The sequence below is a fragment of the Lithobates pipiens genome, unplaced genomic scaffold (assembly GCF_037356315.1).
Source record: "Lithobates pipiens isolate NorthernLeopardFrog02 unplaced genomic scaffold, aLitPip1_a1.2 Scaffold_8, whole genome shotgun sequence".
Classification (NCBI taxonomy): Eukaryota; Metazoa; Chordata; class Amphibia; order Anura; family Ranidae; genus Lithobates; species Lithobates pipiens.
Window position 1 is genome coordinate 51,640,981 of NW_027507903.1, and position 23,712 is coordinate 51,664,692.

Here is a 23,712-nt window from a genome sequence, read left to right on the forward strand (position 1 = left end):
CGTAGATGTAGCAGTCTCTTCCTTAAACAAGAACTTAACTTGTCCAGTAGATAATGCACAGGGCTTGAAAGACCCTGTTGACAAGAAATTGGAGTTATTATTAAAGGCTTCCTTTTCTTTGGCCAGTTCAGCTATTCAGCCAGCTGTTCTAGCAATTGGTATTTGCCAGTCCATAAAGGATCAGGTAAAACGGTCTGATAGGCTTAACCAGGAGGATGATCTGCCTGAAAGTAAGACAGATATTCCTCAAGCGCTATGTTTTGCTGTTGATGCTTTAAAGCGGGGATATACAATTAGCAGACCTCCAGCTGTTGCAAAACTACAAGTTCCATCATGCCTCTGCCTTTGGGTGTCATGCTTGTGGCTGTCAGAGTCCTTGCTTTGCCTCGTGGAACTTGTAGTTCTGCAACAGCTGGAGGTCCGCTAATTGCATATCCCGCTCTGTACACACACGTCTGTGTGAAGGAGCCCTTAAAGCGTATAATACCATGTACTCCTTTTTTTTCCATGCTGTTAACTGGTACAAAGAGTATCTGTGGTCTGCAAGGCACTGTTTTGTAATTGTAGAGAAAATACAGAAGAAAAGAGAGAAAATAGAGCCCAAGGCAACTTGCAGTGAGCCAAAAGAGGGGAGACTACATAAGGGGTAGAGGAGGAGAAAAAGAGAAGGCTCCGGAGTTGCAATACGTTCCTCCCAGTATTGGTGTATTCTAAATTAATATGACTATTAAGCGAGGCATGGGGATATTGGATCCATGGGGACCACACATTGGGAGATTTCTTGTGGGTATCCATGTAAGTTTCTCATTGGTAAAAAAACAAGTAGATGCATTGCTTACCTTCCGTAAAATATACAGATGGCTTCTTCCTTGCTTTTAGTGATGGTTTGTTTGGCCACTAAAATCACATACTAGATTTAATTTGGATTTAATGAGAAGGGGAGATTTGAGGTGGAGAGGTGCAAAGTTCTTCAGGAAAAGGACAATTAAATAGGATGTGTTGGTTTTTAAACACCTTGGTCTAAAATTTGCCTAGCATGGGGCAGGTCCAGATGAAGGAGAGGCTCTGGAGAAGCAGTTCTTCTTGAAGATCATTAAACTCTTAGCTGTGTTACCATTACCATTAATGTTGTTATCTTCCATGTTATACTTAGATTTGTTGAAACAACATGTGGTATTGGCAATGCCATGTTTGTGCCTGCCTCTAACTCTTTTTGCCTGATTTCTAAGACTGCAGTTTCCTTTTCTTCCACCATGGTTGTGTGGTGATGGGGTAATACCTCCTGCAGAGCTTTTGTGTTCTGCTGGAGAGCAGCCTTCCCTGCTGGCAGAACACAAAGATCATTGCTGACAGCTATAGCTGCTGCCAGTGATTGCATGAAAAAAAAAATTAACAGGCTGGTTGTACTGAACTATGGGCTGGTTGCCCATATATGGATCAAACTGCTGAACTGGCCTGAGATTTGATCCATGTATGCCTGGCTTAAAGTGGTGGTAAAGGCACAAGGTTTTTCACCTTCATGCATTCGATACATGAAGGTAGAAAAAATCTGTGTGCAGCAGCCCCCCTCAACCCCTCCTAATACTTACCTGAGCTCCCTCTCAATCCAGTGATGTCCACAAGAGCCTTGCCTCTCTGGGGACTTACACTCCTAATTGGCTTTTTGTCAATCACAGCCATTGAGCCAATCAGGAGATGAAGGGGGCGGGGCCGAACCATGGCTCAGTGTGTGAATGGACACACAGAGCTGTGGCTTGGAAGTGCGCAAGATTGGGTGCCCTCCACAGAAAGCAGCTTGCTGTGGGACCTGAGAAGAGAAGGATCTGGGCTGCTGTGTGCAAAATCACTGCACAGATCAAGTAAGTATAACATGTCTTTTTATTTTATTTTTTTAACAACAAGTCTTTAATATTGCTTTAAGTAATATCATTTGGACGGTGTTTTCTGGAAGATTTTCTGGGTGGATGTTAGTTGAGCATATGGGAGGCTCCAGAAGGATCTCTAAAGCTCCTCCAATGGTCCTGCTAAAAATGTTCACCATTTTATAAAAGTATTATTTGTACAGAAAATAAGTTTCCAGTACTTACACAGCATTTGTTTTTGTGTTTTTTTTTTATTTTTTTATTTTTTTATAAATTCTTTTTGAGTTTTGCAAAATAGAAGAACCACTACAGTTCTCAAGACACAGACATCAGCAATAGATAGATGAATAAACTAGCTGCACTCCACTCCCTCCCACACCACCCTCAACATCATCCACAGGATTAAAGACAATGTATTTGACTTCCAAGCATTCTTTTATAGCATTATGTTTAACGGATCCATTCTTAATTTCTATTTGGTTTTTATTTCATGTTATGCTATTTACTTTGCATTTTTGTTATGGTCTAAGAAGTACTGTCAACAAGAAACTTAGCTTTTGGAGCCGTACAACTAGTAAATTTGAGCTAACTCTTGACTTTTTTAATTTATACATTTCCATTGACTGATTTATGCTTTATAAATAAAGACTTTGCTAATAAATTGCAGGAGATTATGCAGGGTTTCCAGGCTGTGGACTTCTGCGACTGCACAGCACTTACCGTCATGACCTCAAGATTTATGCATCAGATGAGGGTCGAGTACAAATGACTGCTGCAGCTTTTGCAAAGGTGATTATATTAATAACACAAAAAGGTATAAAAAGCAGGGAGCGATATTTATTAATCTGCAGTGTATGTCCACAAAAAATGGTTATCAGTAATGTTTTTTTCGATGAAACCAAAACATCAGACACATACTTATTATGAAAGCTAGTGATTAACTGAAAACCACATATAATGTATCGATTATATGCTATATGACCAAAACACCCCTCAAAATGATTGAGTTTAGGTATTTCCAATGAAGGTACTTTTAATGCCGCAGCGTCCAAAGACATCGTGGACAACCGTGTGCTTACAACTGTGTAAAAACCTTGGCAAAGTTTCTTTATTATTCCAGCATGAATGTAAAGGCCTAAAAAGACAAGGTTTGATGGGATTGGTGTGGAGAAACTCGAGTTTCCAACAAAGAACTCCGACATCAAACCTATAATCAATACCTGATCCCAAATATCCCCAGTGAGGGGGGTGTCAATTCTATATTAATGCCCATGGCTTTGGTACGGGATGTGCAACAAGCTCAAATAGCTGTGATGGCCAGATGTATACAAATGTTTGACAATATACTGTAACATTGGTATAATGTGTTTTAATCTTTTTACTGCCACCGCTGTAAAGCTTGCGATAGCTGCAGCCATCAGGGATGTGTGTTCATTTCACAAGTTATTGGCTTTCTAATGAAAGTAATCCAGGAGCTTCTCATCTCCATCCTTTACGCTTCCCTGAATAGTAGAGTGTCCCCTACATCTTTCTCATATGTTTCTCAGTGGGAACAGGACTTGTTATCTGAGATAAACGTAGCAGACTGGAGCAAAGCCTGGTCCTCTGTAGCAAAATGTTCATTTAACACTGCCACCCCCGGCATATATAGTACTCCTACAATGGTATTGGGTCTCGGCTCATACTGCCCATGCCAATCCTAGCTCTAATCGCCGCTGTTTCCGAGGCTGTGGCCATCGTGGGGACATCTTACACATATGGTGGAACTGTTCACATCTGACAGGCTTTTGGTCCAGAGTCTTTGGCCTACTACACACTCTATTTCATCTGACTATCTGAAAGGATGCTAATTTAACCCTGCTCCACTGCCCTATCCCAGGCCTCTATTCTTGTCAGCAAAAGTTGGCAACATATCTATTCTTGTCTGCTAAAAGGACAATTTCCCAGGCAGGCCTGGAAGAAGACTACTGTTCCTTTCCAGGGCGTTAGAGATTATATGATGGCTCTAATGCTCAACAAACAAATGTCTATCATTCTTAAGGATGCTCTTGACAATTTTTTGAAGATTTGGGTGGGAACCGTGGCTTTAATACACCTTGCCCTCACTTCCTCCAGCTAGCATTGGATGCTCATGACTGACCTTCCTGACTATCTCGAGTCCATGTCCCCTTTGTCCTCCTTTCTCTCCTTCTCTTCTTTCTGCTAGACCCCCCCCCCCCCCCCTTTCTTTTTCGTTTTGTCCCTTTTTTTTTTTTCCTACTCCTCTTGGGGCTTTTTTTTTATGGTTACTTTGCGCTCCCTGAGTTGCGTAATCCTACTGTATCATTCCCAGTGCTTTAGCTCATCCAGGTTTGACATTGATATCCTTGCGGATTTTCCCTGACCCTGCTGTTTAACTGTTTGGGTTTCTTGCATATAACCAAAGTTTTCTTTTACTTATTTGACAGTATGTGAAGCCTTACTCTGAGTTATGCTGTTATTCCAAGCCCATGCATGGGCAGATTGAATGCTTCTTCTTCTGTTTCATTAAATAAGAAAATTGAATAAAAATATTTGTGCCAGAAAGTAACCCGGCAGCTGTGGAGCCGCTGGATCAGTTTCTGTGAGCATAATTCTTCTAAATGTAATGTGACTGTCTTGCACGGCTGTCATATTCATATGTGTAACAACAGTACTTGGTATATCTGAGCTGCATTCCAAGCAGCAGACCCACTATGTTTTAGATCTCCACCAATATTCCAGTTGTACTTGGTGTACTGGATGTGCTTCAACAATTGCTCTGTTTTCATGTTTCTTTCATGTATGCAGCACAGTCAACAAGTATTGGAAAAACGGAAGATTCTATAAAATGGTACTCAATGGATTAAATGACAGGTTATTTTCGTGATTAGCAGTCGATAATCTCTAAAATACACCAAAGAATGTTCAGGAAGCTAAAAGCTCTGTTGTCCAATGTAATCCAAAAAATTCCAACAGGGAAAGTGAGATATCTCATGACTGCTGGCATTAAATTAAATAACATTTTTATTCTCAAATAACATTCGTTTAAATGCAAGGTTTCAAATTCAGTATTGGTAGAAAAATATCTAATTGTTCTAACATTGAATATGTCTACAGGGTCTCCTAGCACTGGAAGGTGAGCTTACTCCAATTCTGGTTCAGATGGTTAAGAGTGCAAACATGAACGGACTCCTGGACAGTGATTCTCTGAGCAGCTGTCAACAGAAAGTAAAGGCTCATCTCCATGAGATTATGCACAAGGATGCTGAATTCACCAAGGACGACCAAGAAAGGGTAGGGTACCTGTAGCCTAGTATTCTGAGATTGATAATTTGCTTTGCTTACACAAAAGTAGGTTGTCTTGGTCTTAAAATGTCTTAGTAGGCCATGAATTTGCTAGCACAAGGTTGCCTCTGTTTCTTCCCACATCACACCATTTAACCCCCTATTTATTCCAATAGCTTCTTCATGGCATCACCAACTTCTCTGGTAAACATTTTAGTCCCTCTGTAACAGGGGCATAGAAATTCATAGTTGAAAGGAGGATCCTCCACGTTGTTCAACCTCATGAAACATAACATTGTAGTCAGCAAGCTAAATACATTTTAATAACTTCCATACCACAGTACGTCATATGACATCCTGGGCTTTTAGTGGGGATATCTGAATGAAGTCTGCAGCTTCAGATATCCAGATGGGCCAGATGGTCCCCAGCAGTCTCTGTGACTCTCGGAGGCCTGGGTGCGATGTTATGCAACCACGTCCAGGCCGGCGGAATTAAACCTTGCCGGGGACTCGGCTGGAAAGGCCTCTACTGCCTAGAGGAGAGATTGGGGTCTTATAGACCCTACATCTCTCCATAAAGAGGACCTGTCATGCCGAAGTTCTTTACTTATCTTTGAATGTCAGCATTTAAATATAAAATGTCTGTGTTGCCTTTTCCTCAGTTAATTTTGTTACTTTTATAGCTGGCCCCGACTAGCAGCATATCTTTGATTAACTCCATGGAAGCAATAAAGAACCCAGTGAAAATCTGCGACCAGGTCTTCTCCCTCCTACAAAGTCTCACTTCTCAGATTCAGCAGCGTCTGGAGGATCCAAAATCTGCAGGTGAAATATAGCTACGCAACCATAGTTCTAGTTTTTGTATTAAAGAGAAACCATTTGATAACTTATAGTGAATCTGCCTCTTGGTTGAAAAAGCACCGCCTGCAAAAGAAGAAACTTTATGGTGATGTGTTCAAGAGCTGGAAGGGCCTAGAAATATCTGTATTTGGCCCTTCTGGAAGTGTTGTATACCTATGCCTCCTGACAGGTGCTGTGGTTCTTTTTGCTGACCCATATGTCACAATAAATAAAGAAAAACTGCGCAAGTGTTTAAAAAATAGGTGAACAAACAAAATTTAGCAGCAAACACGATAAGGGATATCACCTTATGTACACAAATATAAATGTAATGTGTTGTGCTACATATATAACCCATACAAAAAAGGTATAGACTTTGCAAAAGTGAATAAATCAATAAATGCAAAAAGACATGTATTATACGGAGTATATTCCCAAAAGGACAAAAAGTCCTCAGTGAAGTAAAAGCAGCTGTCATCTCAATTGGGGGAAATGGACCCCTCCTACCCAACACAGCAAGATCCCGTGTGGGGTGTTGGGATCAGGGAGTCCCCTCCTCCTTTAGAAGTTTTGAGCTTCAGCATGTTGCCTTGCCTAGTATTTATGATTCTGTGCATACACCTCAATCATTGTAGTAGTATGGACATATACATATCTAGATCTGAGAGATCTTGTACAAAAGAGGTAGTTCAATCCGCAATACACATTTATAGGGTTACATAATATATACAAGTTACACACCAGACAGTATTTACAACACAATGTACAGTGTAGGTCCCCTGGCTTACATGATATTTACAAATTACTCACAGAACCATATTTACAATACAATATAAGGTGCAAGTTTAGAGTTAGATTACCTGTTAACTTCAGGTCAGCCCATGGTGACTGCCGTGTGTTCCCACACCAGCGTCAGTTGGCTTGCTCACAAAGCATTATATCCCCCTACTTTCTGTAGTGTGGCTAATCTAATTCTCCCTAATTAGTCACTGTACCAAGTAAATGTATATTGGGAACAGCCTGATTGGATGAGTCAAACAAAGCTGTTGTTACTTCCCAGGTGAGATGTTATCAGGGAAAACAAAAGGCCAAGCTTTGAAGTTGAACTAATTACAGTAACACCAACACAACACTCAATACTTTAAATATATATTTCCCTCTAACTGAAATATATTTCTAATTACAATATTGTACAGGTATTAAGGGAGATTTCACATAAACTCATAAGGCTACAGGCATTACCTTGTTGAGACCACTATGCTCTTTTTCATCTTGAACATGTACTAAGTCCTTTAATGTATTACTTTATCTGATGTTAGCAGATGGTTTTACCTGTATCTTTGTCAATATATTATTGTTACTCATCAATAAAAACTATTGAAAGTAAAAGCAGCAGTCATTAAAGGAGTACAGCTAAAGCTTGTATAGCTGTACTTCTTCTGTGGAATGAACTGCACTCCTGTGACCTGTTTTCAGCAGACAGCGGGGTGGGGGCAGAGCAGAGAGACAAGACTGATCGTCACCAGCTCTCTGATCACGAAGCTCTAAGAACTGAGGGATCAGCGGTCTTTGATTGCTCGGTTCTCAGTCTTAGAGCAGGCGGGAGATTCTGCATCTACATAGGTAAGTATGATTTTTAAAAAGAGAAAAAGCCCAACTTTTCTTTTAAGTGTAATAAAAAACAGTGACTCCAAACAAAAAGTGCCTCAATGGTTCCCCAACCTTCACCCAAAGTGATGAGATATAAGCTTACCAGATATGACCCCATAATTAAAGAGAAGTCATCTAAAGCATAGCCACAAATGAGTAGATGTTACTGGTGCACTTTTATAATCCTAGCGAGGCCGTCACCCCCCTGCTGGCATCCGGGTCCCTGCCTCTGATGGGCTGCAGCACAAAGCTCAGGGAAAAAGTTGGTAGAGAATGGCCCATATATCTTTTTTTTTTTTTTTTAACTCTTTATTAAAAATATATTGCACTTACATGTGTTAAAATTAAATAATAATTAAGAGTACTCAAACTTCTGGGTTGACACTAAAGTTGGCTCCACCATGCAAGTTTCATCTCATGCCACTTGTGTCCTGTTCTGTAACCAGCAGGAGAAGCCACATCACACAGCAGAGAAGACTGGGCATCCGACACAGCTGGATGGTGTGTTGGATGTGATGCGGCTGTTGATGTGTAAGTCTGGGTTCACACATATGCAAACACAGACATTGCATGTGATTCGCACCTGCATTGCTGTTTCCCGATCACATGCGATGTCCATACAGTTTGTATGGCTGAACTTGCATTGGATTCGCACAAAAAAGTGCAGGGACTTTTTTTTCCATACTGGAATCTGATTGCATGGGTGTTCACACCCATGCGATCTTATTCCTGTCCAAATCCACAGTTTGCACTGCGATCTGTGAACCAATTTGGGTATGTCATTAACTTTGTATTGACACTCACAGAGGTTGACAGAGGGCAGTGCGAACTGCCTGCGGGGGAGATGCGATGCAGGAACCAGCACTGCAAACGCACTGGTTCCCGCATCACAAGAGTGGAAAACCTAGGCTAGAGAAACGGATGGTGGGACAGGTGTGCATACGCCTTTTTTTTTATTTCATTATTTATTTTGCAGGTGGTGCTGTGTTGCTTTTTATAACTAAACATTTGCTTTAACAGCCAAACAAAGTGTAATAGGTCTGTGTATATAGACAATTTCAAGAATTTAAGCTTGACCCTAAACTGCATAAATTCCACAATTTTTTTGGACTAAATGATCATACATGAAAGAACTACAGGAATGTCTTACAAACAATGCCAAAACTCCACAAGCCACATGCCCTGACATGTTTCACCCCACCCCCCTGTGCTTAGTCATGGGGTCCTTTATGACTAAGCACTGAGTTGGGGAAACATATCAGGGGGCGTGACTTGTGCAGTGGTGCAAAGCTTAGGCCATCTTACGCATGTTATAAGGGTGTATTCATCATAGATCTAGAATAAAAAAAATGAAAAGAGGAGGGTGGTCTGAATACTATCTCTTAATATGATACAACTCCATCCCTAAAATACAAATAATACAAAACGAGTTAGCCCATGGGACTTTAAATGAGTTGTTCATAGAGGTCAAAACAATAAGTATAATGAATTAATAAAGGTTTTATTAGAGTTTCACAGACATAGTCATGAGTCAATATATATAAAGAACCATCATGAATCTTAACTTGACCATAAACATGTTTGCCATAATACTAAAAGTACATAGTATACATATACAGCCTATATACTCGACGCATTTTGCGAGCAGTGCTCGCTACCTCAGGAATAGATGTATATGTGGGATATCTAAAAAGACAATAAGTATCGGTAAGATGTGGCATACAATGATGATTTTATTCGAGAAAAAGCATGTGGCCTCAGAGGTACTCCATACTCACATTATGGTCTGTTGATCCAATGGACTGATCTCCAGAGGTAAAAGCGGTAAGTGCCTCCACCGGGAACTGAAGAGGCATGGTTTGCAGCAACCACATAGGGAGCAGGTGGAGGGCAGACATGGCGACAAGAAAAAAAAGAGGGGTGAATGTGGTGTATCCTAGAGTGCCCCGTGGCCACATATGTCGTAACAACTGAAATAAGAATATATATGTATCTAAATCAATTAACAAAGTATTTAATAATAGTCTAAAAGTATAAATGATGTGATGTCACTATTGTAAAGTGAAATCCCGACATTGTGGCGTGGATGCAGACAGGTGATAGTGTGCAAGAAAGGGATGCAGAGAGTGCAGAAATGTGAAAGAAAAGACCTATGGCGTGTCTCATTTCCAAACACAACGTAACAAGAAAGGTGCCAATAAATATATAAATATGAGTATAATAGTAATCACCGTAAGAGCCCATTCACACAGGGGCAACTCCTGATCCGACTTCAGGTCGCCCCTAGTCGCCTCAGGTCGCCTCAGGTCGGACAACATTTAAAAATCAATGTAAGTGAATGAGAGCCGTGTTAATGCACACTACTGAAGTCGCTCCGACTTCAAAAAAGGTTCCTGTACTACTTCTATCCGACTTGTAGGCGACCGGTACCCATTGATTTCAATGGAGGTCGCCTCCAAGTCGGATCTCTGTCTATACGGAGGCGACTTTGACAGAATTATCAGCTCTCAAGAGGGAACTCCACGGCAAATTTCTGAAAAAAATTCGGCGTGGGTTCCCCCTCCGAGAGCATACCAGGCCCTTAGGTCTGGTATGGATTCCAAGGGGAACCCCCTACGCCGAAAAAACGGCGTGGGGGTCCCCCCCAGATCCACACCAGACCCTTATCCGAGCACGCTACCCGGCCGGCCAGGAAAGGGGGTGGGGAAGAGCGGGCGGCCCCCCCCCTCCTGAGCCGTACCAGGCCGCGTGCCCTCAACATGGGGGGGTGCCTTGGGGGAGGGGGGGCGTGCGGCCCCCCCACCCCAAAGCACCTTGTCCCCATGTTGATGAGGACAAGGGCCTCTTCCCGACAACCCTGGCCGTTGGTTGTCGGGGTCTGCGGGCGGGGGGCTTATCGGAATCCGGGAGCCCCCTTTAATAAGGGGGCCCCCGGATACCGGCCCCCCACCCTATGTGAATGAGTATGGGGTACAATGTACCCCTACCCATTCACCTGTGAAATAAAGTACAATAAAACACACAACACAGAGAAAAAGTATTTTATTGCACAGCCGGGGGTCTTCCGTCTTCGGGGGTCTTCTCGCCGGACTCCTCCGCTATGTGTGTGTAGCTCTTTTGCCAGCGGAGGAGTCCGGCTTTCTTCCTCCCCGCCGCCGGCCTCTTCTCCCGACTTCGGGGGTCTTGTCCCCCTCTTCGGTTCTTCTGCCGGGCCACCGCGCCTGGTCCGGTGGCCCGGTCTTCTGTCGCCGTCTTCCGTTCTTCTGTCGCCGCCTTCGGTTCTTCTGCCGGGCCACCGCGCCTTCTTATAGCTCTTTTACAGGCGGTGGCCCGGTCTTCCGTCGCCGCCGCCGCCGCCTTCCGTTCTTCTCCTTCTTCTTCTTCTCCTGGAGATGTTGACTCGACGAGCTCTCCGGCCACAATGCCAGGGACGCGCTCCGCTGCCTCTTATATAGGGACAATGGGGCGGTGTCACATGGGTTGATGTCACATGGGTTGGTCACATGGGTTGATGTCACATGGTGACCCCGCCCCCTTACCATGTGACATCAACCCATGTGACCAACCCATGTGACATCAACCCATGTGACACCGCCCCATTGTCCCTATATAAGAGGCAGCGGAGCGCGTCCCTGGCATTCCGGCCGGAGAGCTCGTCGAGTCAACATCTCCAGGAGAAGAAGAAGGAGAAGAACGGAAGGCGGCGGCGGCGGCGGCGACGGAAGACCGGGCCACCGCCTGTAAAAGAGCTATAAGAAGGCGCGGTGGCCCGGCAGAAGAACCGAAGGCGGCGACAGAAGAACGGAAGACGGCGACGGAAGACCGGGCCACCGGACCAGGCGCGGTGGCCCGGCAGAAGAACCGAAGAGGGGGACAAGACCCCCGAAGTCGGGAGAAGAGGCCGGCGGCGGGGAGGAAGAAAGCCGGACTCCTCCGCTGGCAAAAGAGCTACACACACATAGCGGAGGAGTCCGGCGAGAAGACCCCCGAAGACGGAAGACCCCCGGCTGTGCAATAAAATACTTTTTCTCTGTGTTGTGTGTTTTATTGTACTTTATTTCACAGGTGAATGGGTAGGGGTACATTGTACCCCATACTCATTCACATAGGGTGGGGGGCCGGTATCCGGGGGCCCCCTTATTAAAGGGGGCTCCCGGATTCCGATAAGCCCCCCGCCCGCAGACCCCGACAACCAACGGCCAGGGTTGTCGGGAAGAGGCCCTTGTCCTCATCAACATGGGGACAAGGTGCTTTGGGGTGGGGGGGGCCGCACGCCCCCCTCCCCCAAGGCACCCCCCCCATGTTGAGGGCACGCGGCCTGGTACGGCTCAGGAGGGGGGGGGCCGCCCGCTCGTCCCCACCCCCTTTCCTAGCCGGCCGGGTAGCGTGCTCGGATAAGGGTCTGGTGTGGATCTGGGGGGGACCCCCACGCCGTTTTTTCGGCGTAGGGGGTTCCCCTTGGAATCCATACCAGACCTAAGGACCTGGTATGCTCTCGGAGGGGGAACCCACGCCAAATTTTTTTCAGAAATTTGCCGTGGAGTTTCCCCTTGAGCTCATTCTCTGCTTGGCCGCGGCAAAAGTCGCCTGGCCTGGGGCGACTTGTAAGTCGTCCCAAGTCGCGCTTGAAGTCATCACAAGTCGTTTTGAAGTCGTCCCAAGTCGCCGCTGTCAAGTCGTGTCCAAGTAGCCTGATCAAGTCGCCTACAAGTCGTGTTGCCCCTGTGTGAATGGGCTCTAATGGTTGTATGAAAATGTAGATGTCTTTGTAGCATTCATGTTACAAACTGGAATGGACCGAGAGCAACGACAGAGGTAGAATGTGAAAAGATAAGAATAAACGAAAAAATATAGATGAAGAGAGAAGGCAAGAAAATGAAAAGCTGTGTAAGCACCAAAAATCCAAAGGATAGTACTGGTGTTGAGAAGTGTAAAACAGATCACAAATTTGTATGACCTAGTGCAATGAAGTGAAAAGGAGTGACATATTAAATGTCTATGGTGTGCTTACCCCTGTATCAGACCTCAAGTGTGTAAAGCGGCCTTCAGAGTGAAAGAGAGAAAAAAGCGTTCGCCAAGTCAGAACCTTTTTTTCCCTCTCTTTCACTCTGAAGGCCGTTTTACACACTTGAGGTCTGATACAGGGGTAAACACACCATAGACATTTAATATGTCACTCCCTTTCACTTCATTGCACTAGTTGATTATGGCAAACATGTTTATGGTCAAGGTATGGTTCATGATGGTTCTTTATATATATTGACTCATGACTATGTCTGTGAAACTCTTACAAAAACATTATACTTATTGTTTTGACCTCTATGAACAACTCATTTAAAGTCCCATGGGGCAACTTATTTTGTATTATATAGCTCTAGAATAAAGGAAGCATCCACATTCATTGTTTCGTCACAACTGAGGTAATTGGCTGGCATGGGCATCTTACGCATGTTAACCACATAGACTGTATTTTAAGTTTTTTTTCTAAGTATGCTAGAAGGCGCATATGTTTTTCACAATTAGGTTACGTTTATTGAAACTGTGTTTACATAATCTACTTCTGTGTGTATTTTACCTTGGGCTGCATTCACACCTGAATGACTTGGTTTTAGGAATTTTTATTTGAGCGTGTTTGCACCCATAAATTAGTGTTTTGGAAGAAAATTTTAAGCACCTTACAACTGTATTCAAACTACAGTTGTTTTTGTTCTAGCCAGTGGAAAGCACTGTGGGAAGGGGACCAGTTCTTAACGGCTAAAAAATACTATGGAAAAAATGCACAAAAATGCTTTTTTCAATTGTTTATAGATCTTTCCATTTAATTCTATGGCACAAAAAAGGCCCTGTTAAGTTGCAAACGTAGCTCATGTGACTTTTGGAGCACCAGGTGACAGGCTACAGGAGCCTGAGCACTCATATGTAAACAATCACCATTTAAATACATTGGGTTTTGTGTTTTTTTAGAGTTTAGTAGTTTACAGGAGACTGGGGATGGGTCCTGGACAGGAGATATGTATGCCCACTTTTTGGGTTATGGTGCATTTAAGGGGGCAATTTGAATGCAGTCTTGGAGTACTCAGGGTTTGTCACCCATGCAGGATGAAGGGTTCTGGTTGGAACTGGGTAAACTGACTTACAGTCTGCCTAAGGTTGGCGCATCATTCTATGAATTCCAGAATTAGAAGGCTTGGAGAGATTTTGGGTGGGAAAGAGCCCCCAACCCTGATTACAGGGACTTGAAAGGGTTAATCCGCCTGCAGGTGAAGCCTGAAAAGCAACAGAAAGGAGTTGGCACCTGTCTGTGAAGTGGAGTGGAGCGGTACAAAGCTGTAAGAAAATGTGGACTGTCTTACGACATTGTTTGCTGTGCTCCTGTAGTCTTTCCTGTACCCTAAAGCAGACCGGAACCTTAAACCCTGGTGTGGGAGTAGTAATACTGGCGGTGAGCCGTAGTTTTATTTTCGATATATCAGAAATATGTACTGTTTGCGTTTGCTTTGCTAAAGAAAGCTGTTTTGTTTGCCTGATTTTGTAAAATCAGTAAATGCTTAAATTTTACAAGTGGCTGACAGGTAACTATAAGATTGAAGCCACACAACACGCAGATGTGAATGGGGCCTTAAGGCCTTGTTTGCGCCATAGCACAGAAAAGTCAGTTTTTCTGTATGTGTTCTGCAATGTGTTGTGTTCACACCACAACGCTGGCATACTGTGCAGATCTTTTCTGTACATGTATGCAGTTTTCTACACAAGAAAAAAACTGACATGACATCAACATTGGTGTGAACCAGGCATATGGTGTTAACTGACATGCATGAAAATTGATGTTGACGTGCATTAAAAATCACTGAAACGTGCATGAAAACTGATGTAAACTGTTGTGAAACTGATGTCCCACGCAAGTGAAATCTGTGCAGTTTTCCCATTAGTTCCTATCAGTTTTCATGCACGTATAGTGTGAGCGAGCCCTAAAAGAGAACTATGACTTAAAAAAAAAAAAAAAGTCATACGCGCCTAGATGGGGCACCGATCTCAGCTGCAGCTGTCCCCCGCCACCTATAAAGCTGAATACTCTCTATACAATTTTCTGTAGATTTTTTTCCTTCGGATTTACCAAAACGATATAATATGAGGTCAAACCTTAAGAGTTTCAATTTGTATGCAATCAGGCAGGCACTTGCACTACATGGTTTTGGTAAATCTAAAGGAAATCAGACAACAAAAGTGGTATAGTGTGTATGGGGTCTAACGCCGAGAACTGAGCGATCAAACACTGCTGATCACTCAGCTCTTGGTTCTCAGGCTGCAGCAGTCACCGGCTCTCAGCTCTGCTCCTCCAGCACTCTGAAGCTCTGGACTGTGGAGGGGGCAAGAACAGCTGGCTCAGACTCTCAGCGATTCCTGAATGCTGCACTCTGAATGTAACGCACTCCTGAACCCTCCACTCTGAATGTAACGTACTCTTGGGCTCTGCACATAGCGTACTCCTGAACCCTGCACTCTGTACGTAGCACAATCCTGAACCCTACATTCTGTACCTAGCACAATTTTGAACCCTGTACTGTGTATGCAGCACACTTTTGAACCCTGAACTCTGTACACTGCATACTGCACACTCTGTACCAAGCTCACTCCTCAACTCTGCACTCTGTGCTTAGTCTTAGTGCACTACAAAACGCTGTACACAGTATACTCATCAACCTTGCACTCTGTGCAGTGCACACTCCTCAACACTCCAATCTGTACATAGCACAGCATGCCGCTGCATTCTGCACATACATAGCACACTTCTCAACTCTGCACTTTATTCGCAGTGCACTGCTCAAACCACACACTTCATGTGTAAAGCCACATACACACTATCAGATCATCTGCTGAGTTTTTCCTTCAGATTTACCAAAACCATGTAGTAGAAGGGCCTGCCTGATTGCATACACATTGAAACTCCTAAGGTTTGTCCTCATATTATATGGTTTTGGTAAATCTGAAGGAAAAACTCAGCAGATAATCTGATAGTGTGTATGGGGCTTTATGCATTGCTCAACTCTGCACTCTGAAAATAGCGAGAGCTCCTGAAACTCTGCTATAAACTGCTGAACCTTGTATGTAGCACACTTCTGAACGTTCAGAACATTCTGTAGGTAGCACATTGAGGGTGGGGGGGTTTGATTATGTTGATGGCCGGTGGTGCAATGGGGGCGTGATATTTTCTGCACCTATTTTCTGAGTAAAAAAGCACTGTAGCCTTAGACCTCATTTGGACTTGTATTTGTAACTGCTCCCCCTTCTACTGCATGCACTTGAAGACAGAGTTGCATTTTATTTTAAAGCAGGATCAGGGGCATGGGGTGAGGGCGGGCCAGGGATAGGATTGAGGGGGGCTCCATCAGGTACGCTGTACGGGGCCCCATGATGTCTAACGGCAGTCCTGCCCAGCTCTGTTAGATCAATAGGGCCAGGGCTCCAAATTCTCATTTTATTCACATTAGTTGTTTATGCTTCTTTGTATTTACTGAAATGTAGATTAACAATGGGATGCTATACTTTTGCAGAGTTCTTGTTTAGTTTTGAAAATAGTATAGGGCTTTCCAGCTTGTGTGAGTTCATAGGCGTCTAATGATGTATTGCTATTTATGGCAACGGTAAGTTGTGTTATGTACCCTCTATGTTACCAACTTTTTTTTTCCATGATTGTAGTTCTCTGAAGTTTGTTGTTAAAATTTATTTTATTTTTTTCTGTAGACCTGCAGCTGTACCATAGTGAGACTCTAGAGCTGATGCTACAACGATGGAGTAAGTTAGAAAGAGATTTCCGAATGAAAAATGGACGTTATGACATAAGCAAGATTCCCGACATTTATGATTGTGTCAAGTATGATGTTCAGCACAACAGCAGCTTGGCCCTGGAAGGAACAGATGAGCTTTTCAAACTTTCCAAATCATTAGCAGATGTTGTAATCCCACAGGTACGTTTCATGGCCGAATGTAATCACTCATATGCTTTTAAAGTGTGATTTTTTTTTTTTTCTTTAAGTACAAACAAAGCCCAAACTCTTTGTTTTGGATATATGATAGATAAGAGAAGGGTTAAAACTGCTGTGAGTTGAATTTTTGCTGTCTGTTCCTTTTGGGGAAATGTCATCTCACTTCCTGTCTTTGTGATATAACAGGATAAGGCCCTTTCACACACGAGCGGACAGATCGGGTCCGCCTGTCAGGTTTTTTAGGCGGACCCTTCATTGCACTCAATGAATCAGTGGAGGTCAGTGGACATGTGTCCGTTGACATCCAATCCTGTCCACTAAAAACAGACTGAGATGAATCCATTCCCCATCTGTCTGGTGGATCGAATCAGATGATGGTTTGATGGAAACAGACAGGTGGTTCGTTTCCATCTGACCGCCCCATAGAGAACAGTGGGCTAATGCAGAGCGGACATGGACCTGACATCCGCCTGCTCAGTGAGGATCAATAGACAGATTCTCCACAGATTCTCCACTAAGCAAGCAGATCCACCCCGTGTAAAAGGGTCCTAAGAGAAAGTCTATACAAAGTGTCGTCTGAACAGAAATACCTATTGAAACATTTTCTATGATCTCTTGCTCTGGTGACAATTTTACAAGTTTGAATTTCTGAATACTTTCCATCTTGGTGATGGCATTCCTCAGGACACATAGAGAGGGTAAATCTGTCTAGACGCAGACAGTACTAAAAATTGTTGGGTGTTCTAATCCTTCTTACACTATCCAAAACCAAAACAAAGTTTTAGTTATAAATACACCTTAAATTTGCATTACAGGATAAAGTGATTTAACACTCATTACAAGAACAAGTGATCTATAGTGCTGCATAGACAACCTTCTATATATGTATTACAAGGAAATGAAAATGATAATAATCATTGCAGAGAATAGTCTGAGATGTGTGATATAAAATGCCTTGAAAAAGTATTCATACCCCTTGACATTTTCCACAAATCGCAAACGTGACTTCTTATGGCTTTCTTTCAACAATGACTTTCTTCTTGCCACAGATTTGTGGAGTGCACCACTAATAGTTGTCCTGTGGACAGATTCTCCCACCTGAGCTGTGGATCTCTGCAGCTCCTCCAGAGTTACCATGGGTCTCTTCGCTGTTCTCTGTTTAATGCTCTCCTTGCCCGGCCTGTCAGTTTAGGTGGACGGCCATGTCTTGGAAGGTTTGCAGTTGTGCCATACTCATTCCATTTTCGGATAATGGATTAAACAGTGCTCTGTGAGATGTTCAAAGCTTGGGATATTTTTTTTATAACCTAACCCTGCTTTAAACTTCTCCACAACTTTCTCCCTGACCTGTCTGGTATGTTCCTTGGCCTTCATGAACCTCTAGGGGCTTCACAGAACAGCTGTATTTATACTGAGATTAAATTACACACAGGTGGACTCTATATACTAATTGGGTGACTTCTGAAGGCAATGGGTTTCACTAGATTTTAGTTAGGGGTATCAGAGTAAAGGGGGCTGAATACTAATGCACACCACACAAGTTGAAAGCCATTTATCATTTTCCTTCCACTTCACAATTATGTGCCACTTTGTGTTTGTCTATCGCATTAAATCCCAATAAAATACATTAATGTTTTTGGTTTTAACTTGACAAAATGTGGAAAATTGCAAGGGGTGTGAATACTTTCTCAAAGCACTGTATGTGTATATGTTAGAAACATAGTTTTAGTTGGAAACTAGTTTGTTGGGATACATAGAGTATCTGGCACTGCATTCCTTCTGAAAATGCTGCTTGCCTGCCACTATGCTGGTTCTTTTACTTCAATACCTTTTAAGTCACTAACCTGGTTTTTATTTGCTCAATGATTATTTCAGGCCAGTGACTAAAAATCAATGAAGACAGGCAACTAAAATTTTCAGAAGGATGCCATCAATGGCAGACCCACTTTTTTCTCATGACAGATGAATTTAATCCATCATTCACACCTGATCGCTTTGCAGCTTGAAACTCAAAGCTCCCAAATGCCCTGTTGTTTAAATTGTGTCTGTTCACATACAAGTGCTCCGCTGCCTAAAGCTTTATAAGGTAAATGAGCTACTTTTTGAAGCAGAATGGGATGTTTTTGGCCCTATAGAATGAGATTCCAGAAAATGAGCATTTTCAAGCCTTAACAACCATCTCCTCTTCCCAGTAAATAGCTTTTGATTGGCTGAAACAAAGATGCTTAAGCCTGAATGTGCCTGAAAAAAACACACAAATATGCACAGAAAAAAAAAATCTCCACCCAAGCAGAGCGATTTTCAGAAAATCCAACAATACAAACTGCTAGAGATTGCGCTGGCCAAAAAAAAACCCCACAGCATGCTGGAAGTTGTAGCCAACTTAGTAAATACTCATCATTCACTGTGGTGCTGCAGCTCTCTATTTGTTTTTACACAGATGCATCCCCAGCACCCAGTGGAACATAAAAAGGGGAGAGTGCACATCTGCCCTAGTGCCACACTGTTTATTGAAATCCAAAATGAAAACCTTAAAGTCACAAAGAAGACCATGCCTCTGAAATGCATCATCATAGCAACCCTGACATCACCTCTCCCTTGCTCTCCGTTTTTCTGTGGGTTACTGACCGGGCGCATGCGCAGTGAATCCGACAGTCTATCGGCTGTTTGGCATGTCCCCCTGCTCCCAGCCAGATCCTACAGTGGCAATCCAGGAGAGGAGATTGAGGTGTTTTATATGCTTGCACATATATTACAAAATGTGAGTGTATGGATTGAAGGTGGTAATTTTGGATTTTAATAAACAGTGCCACGCTCTCTCCCTTATTTGTTTTACACAGATCGATTTTCAGACATTTTTATTTAAGCATTTTTGCTCAGGTATACAAGCATATTTGAAGCATTTCAAACTTTAGGTGTTTTCGTTTTCGCCAATGGAAAGTGGCGGGGGAAGCGATTTGTTCTCATAGGCTAAAAAAATGCCTGAAATGTAACTGAAAAGACTTTAAATTGCTTGTTTACAGGCTTTCTCATGTCAAGTGGGCCCCCACTTGGTGAGGCCAAAAAAGGCCCAGTTCTGCCTCAAAAGTAGCTTGAGTAGCTTTTGGAGCATCAGGCATGAAGCTGCAAGCACCCGAATGCTCATATGTGGCAACCACCATTGAAATACATGGGTTTACTGAACAATGCTCAGGTGTGTAAGGGACCTCAGTGCTCACACAAAAGTGTAAATACTTGTCTGGAAATGTGTTGGAGCATCCTAAATTTTAAGAACTTTTCACGCAGCCTTGATTAGTACTGTGGGGACAGTGGACAATGGCCGTCATGTGGCATCCTGGACTTGAAGTGGTTAAATCTGAATGATGCCAGCAGGTGCATTGAGGTCTGCTTTTAGTAATGGGATGGTCCCACTAATGCCGCGTACACACGATCGAATTGTCCGGCATACTTAGTCCGGCAAACAATCTGGCGGACTTTCTACCAAACGGACTTGGCCACACACGGAAAGTCCAGTGATTGCTAGCGCGATGACGTACAGCACGTACGACGGGACTAGAAAAAGGAAGTTCAATAGCCAGTAGCCAATAGCTTCCTTTTCGTACTTGCTTCTGAGCATGCATAATTCTTAGTCCGCCGGACTAGCATACTCACGAACGTATTGTCCGCTGAAACCCAAGTCCGCCAGACTTTACGCTGAAAAAGTCCACTGAAGCCCACACACGATCGGATTGTCCGGTGAAATGCGGTCCGGCGGACTAAGTCGCCGGACAATTTGATCGTGTGTACGTGGCATTTGAATAAAATGTTTAGTAGTGTTTTCAGTACTCTGGTTAATTTTATAGCTTGTATCATACAAATGACAGACAGATATATTTGTATATTTTCTTGTATGCTGGCAAATTTAATTTACTCTTTTGATGTCACAATGTTGTTTACAAACGTCACAGATTATTTTAGGTTTCTGTATATTTAATTATCTACTCTGGCTGCTTGTCTTCCAGGAATATGGGATAAATAAAGAGGAGAAACTGGAGATTGCAGTCGGTTACTGTCTTCCTCTCATTAAAAAGATCCAATTAGACCTGCAGAGAACCCATGAGGATGAATCTGTAAACAAGCTACACCCGCTGTAAGATCCAACATACTAATGTATTCTAGTTACTTTAACTACTTCATTTTACATTGCATTATGTAGTGTGCACTGTTATGTGCTTCATTCTATACTCATTCTGGTAAAATATATTATAAAGTTCTAAAGGCAGAAGGTTTTTTTTATTTTAATGCATTCAATGCATTAAGATAAAACTACCTTCAGTGTGTAGCAGCCACCCTTCAGCACCCCCTAATACTTACCTGAGCCCCATGTTTATCCAGCGATGTTGCACACGAGACTCAGCTGTCCGGGAATCTAACCCCTGATTGGCACAGAGGGGGTGGTATTGGAGCCTGCTGCTGTCAAAGTCATCTAATCAGGAGAGAGAGGGGAGGGGTCGAACCGTGGCTCTGTGTCTGAATGGACACACGGAGCTGCGACTTGGCTCAGGTATCCCATAGCAATCTGCTTACTTTGGGGACACTCCATGAGAGGGAGGGGCCGGGAGTGCCAGCAAGGGACCTGAGAAGAAGAGGATCTGGGCTGCTCTATGCAAAACCACTACACAGAGCAGGTAAGTAGAACATGTTTTTTATTTTTAAACTAAAAAAAAAAGAAGATTTTGGAATCACTTTAAAGCAAATTTCACCATAAAAAGGAAGTTCTGCTTTGTCTTCCTCCCCACTCACCCTACCACGCTTGGCAAAATAAACTTTTTTTTTGGGTAGCGGGTACCTAGTTTCAATAGGTGCCCACTCTCACATCTGTTTGGATTGCCTAGGCAATCTGAGCGGAAGCTCTGCTCTCCTCTCTTTGCCCACAGCCTTCTGGAACGCATCACAGGTCCTTGAAGGCTGCAGGACCATTCACAAAACTCAGCACGGTTCACGCATCCATAGTGAGAATCTGGCTGTGAAGCCACAGGAGTCATAGCCAGCTTCCTACAGTAAAAATCCCATGGACCTGTAGACCAGCAAAGAACCAACCCGGGAGAGGACATGGCTGGTAAATGTCCTTTTATTAAAAGGCAGCAGCTACAGTTTTTGTAATTGCTGACTTTTCATTTTTTTTCTTTCTGGGGTGGAGATCCTCTTTAAAGGGAAACTGACTTGTATTTTCCTCAAGTACACATCATGTTACTAATGTTAAATAGATTTGAAAATTTGTATTGGAGCAGACAGCGGTTGACTGACAGTCACCAGCCTTATGCTTGGGAAGCCCTGAGAACCGAGCGTTCGGTGGCGTTTGCTCCGTTTTCAGTGTTGGAGACAGTGGGGGACAGATGCAGCATTGGAGTGATGCTGCATCAACATAGGTAAGTATAATTCTTAAAAATAAAAATAAAATAAATATATATATATATATATATATATATATATATATATATATATATATATATATATATATATATATATATATATATATATATATATAAAATCTCTTTTAATCACTATGGGGGTTATTTAGGAAAGGCAAAGCCACTTTGCACTACAAGTGCAAAGTACATTTGAAAGTACACTTGGAAGTGCAGTCGCTGTAAATCTGAGGGATAGATCTGAAATGAGGGGAAGCTCTGCTGATTTTATTATCCAATCATGTGCAAGGTAAAAATGCTGTTTTTTATTTTCCTTGCATGTTCCCCTTGGATCTACAGCGACTTTACTTCCAAGTGCACTTTCAGGGAAATTTCAAGTGCACTTTAAACTTGTAGTGTAAAGTGGATTTGCTTTTATTAAATAACCCCCTAAGATACCCAAAAGACTTAAAGTGATGTAGTTGGAGCAGTAAAGCACAAACATTTTGCCAGCTGGATACCTAACAAGAAGTGACCCACTGTTAATCTCCGTTCACACCATGCAAGTGTGGTGGAATGTGCATGTATGTTTCCAAATGATTTCCACGCTTTCCCACAGATCGTATGCCATTCATTTCAAACATGCAATTTAAGTCCCTGACCCTTTTGCAAAATTGCGCTGCACATGTACACTAGCAGATGTGTGGGGTGCCATTAAGTATTAATGGCATTGCTTGTGCATTTGCTAAAAGGTGGCTCTTTTTGGTTTGTGTAGGGGAAAGCGCATGATTTTGCGGACATTTCCGACACACAAAGTGTGGTCAGAGCCTTAAGAAGGCATGTCCTTGTGACATAGTTTATCTGTTTGAAGTGATGTTGTTGGAGAAATTAGATCCTATCCAGTTTAACTGATGCCTGACATATAGCTGCTGTAACTCTGCAAACTCTATAGCCTGCCATAGACTGTTCGAATCTCTGCTGGTTCAGCAGGGACTGGCTGGGATTTAAACCATATATATGCAGGCTGATTGTACCCAAGTTGATCCTTAGATTGACTTGAGTACAACCAGCATTTTAGATTTTTAAGATGCGATTATTGCCAGTGGTTATAGCCGCTAGCAATAATCACTGTGTTCTCCTGGCAGTGGCAGCTCCCTGCACCCTCTCACTGGGAGGACCATTGGTTGCAGGAAAGAAAATCATATAATCTACGGCTGGCTTAAGACTACTACAGTTCCTCTCGTGAAGTGGCCTTACCCTTAGCTATGTTAATGTGTTTTAAAAGAAACAGCTATTTGATTCTTGTTCAATAACAATCGGTTTATGTAGAAATTAAGTGTATTATAATGTGCTTGTTTAAACAATGTATTTCTGTGACCTTGGTTCTTAGTTATTCAAGAGGAGTACTGTCTCCGGGTCGTCACGTCAGAACACGGCTGTATTTTACCAGTGAAAGTCATGTACACTCCTTGTTGAGCGTTTTTCGTTATGGAGGACTTTTAGATGTAAGTTGGATTTTAGAAATAATATACATTGAGGCTGTTTTAAAATTCATGCAACTCTGCACCAAGCCATAGAATATTTTATTTTTATTCATCCCATGTATAAATATTTCTGACACACAGACTCAGTCCTTTTCTGATGCTTGTTTCAAATGTAGATTGACCACTTACAATTTTATCCATGTCACTTGGAATTTCAGAA

The 23,712-nt window shown here is 42.8% G+C and overlaps 1 protein-coding gene across 26 annotated transcripts in view; it reads left to right on the plus strand.

Annotated features, from left to right (window-relative positions):
• PPIP5K1 (diphosphoinositol pentakisphosphate kinase 1) overlaps window positions 1-23,712 on the plus strand; it is a 332,491-nt gene that overhangs the window by 128,300 nt on the left and 180,479 nt on the right. For all 26 annotated transcript variants that reach the window (XM_077473361.1, XM_077473337.1, XM_077473343.1 and 23 more), the window contains 6 exons: window positions 2,530-2,651; window positions 4,980-5,156; window positions 5,831-5,972; window positions 16,380-16,603; window positions 20,623-20,750; window positions 23,399-23,513. In XM_077473361.1, the coding sequence (XP_077329487.1) occupies window positions 2,530-2,651; window positions 4,980-5,156; window positions 5,831-5,972; window positions 16,380-16,603; window positions 20,623-20,750; window positions 23,399-23,513 (908 nt within the window). The remainder of the gene's footprint in view (window positions 1-2,529; window positions 2,652-4,979; window positions 5,157-5,830; window positions 5,973-16,379; window positions 16,604-20,622; window positions 20,751-23,398; window positions 23,514-23,712) is intronic.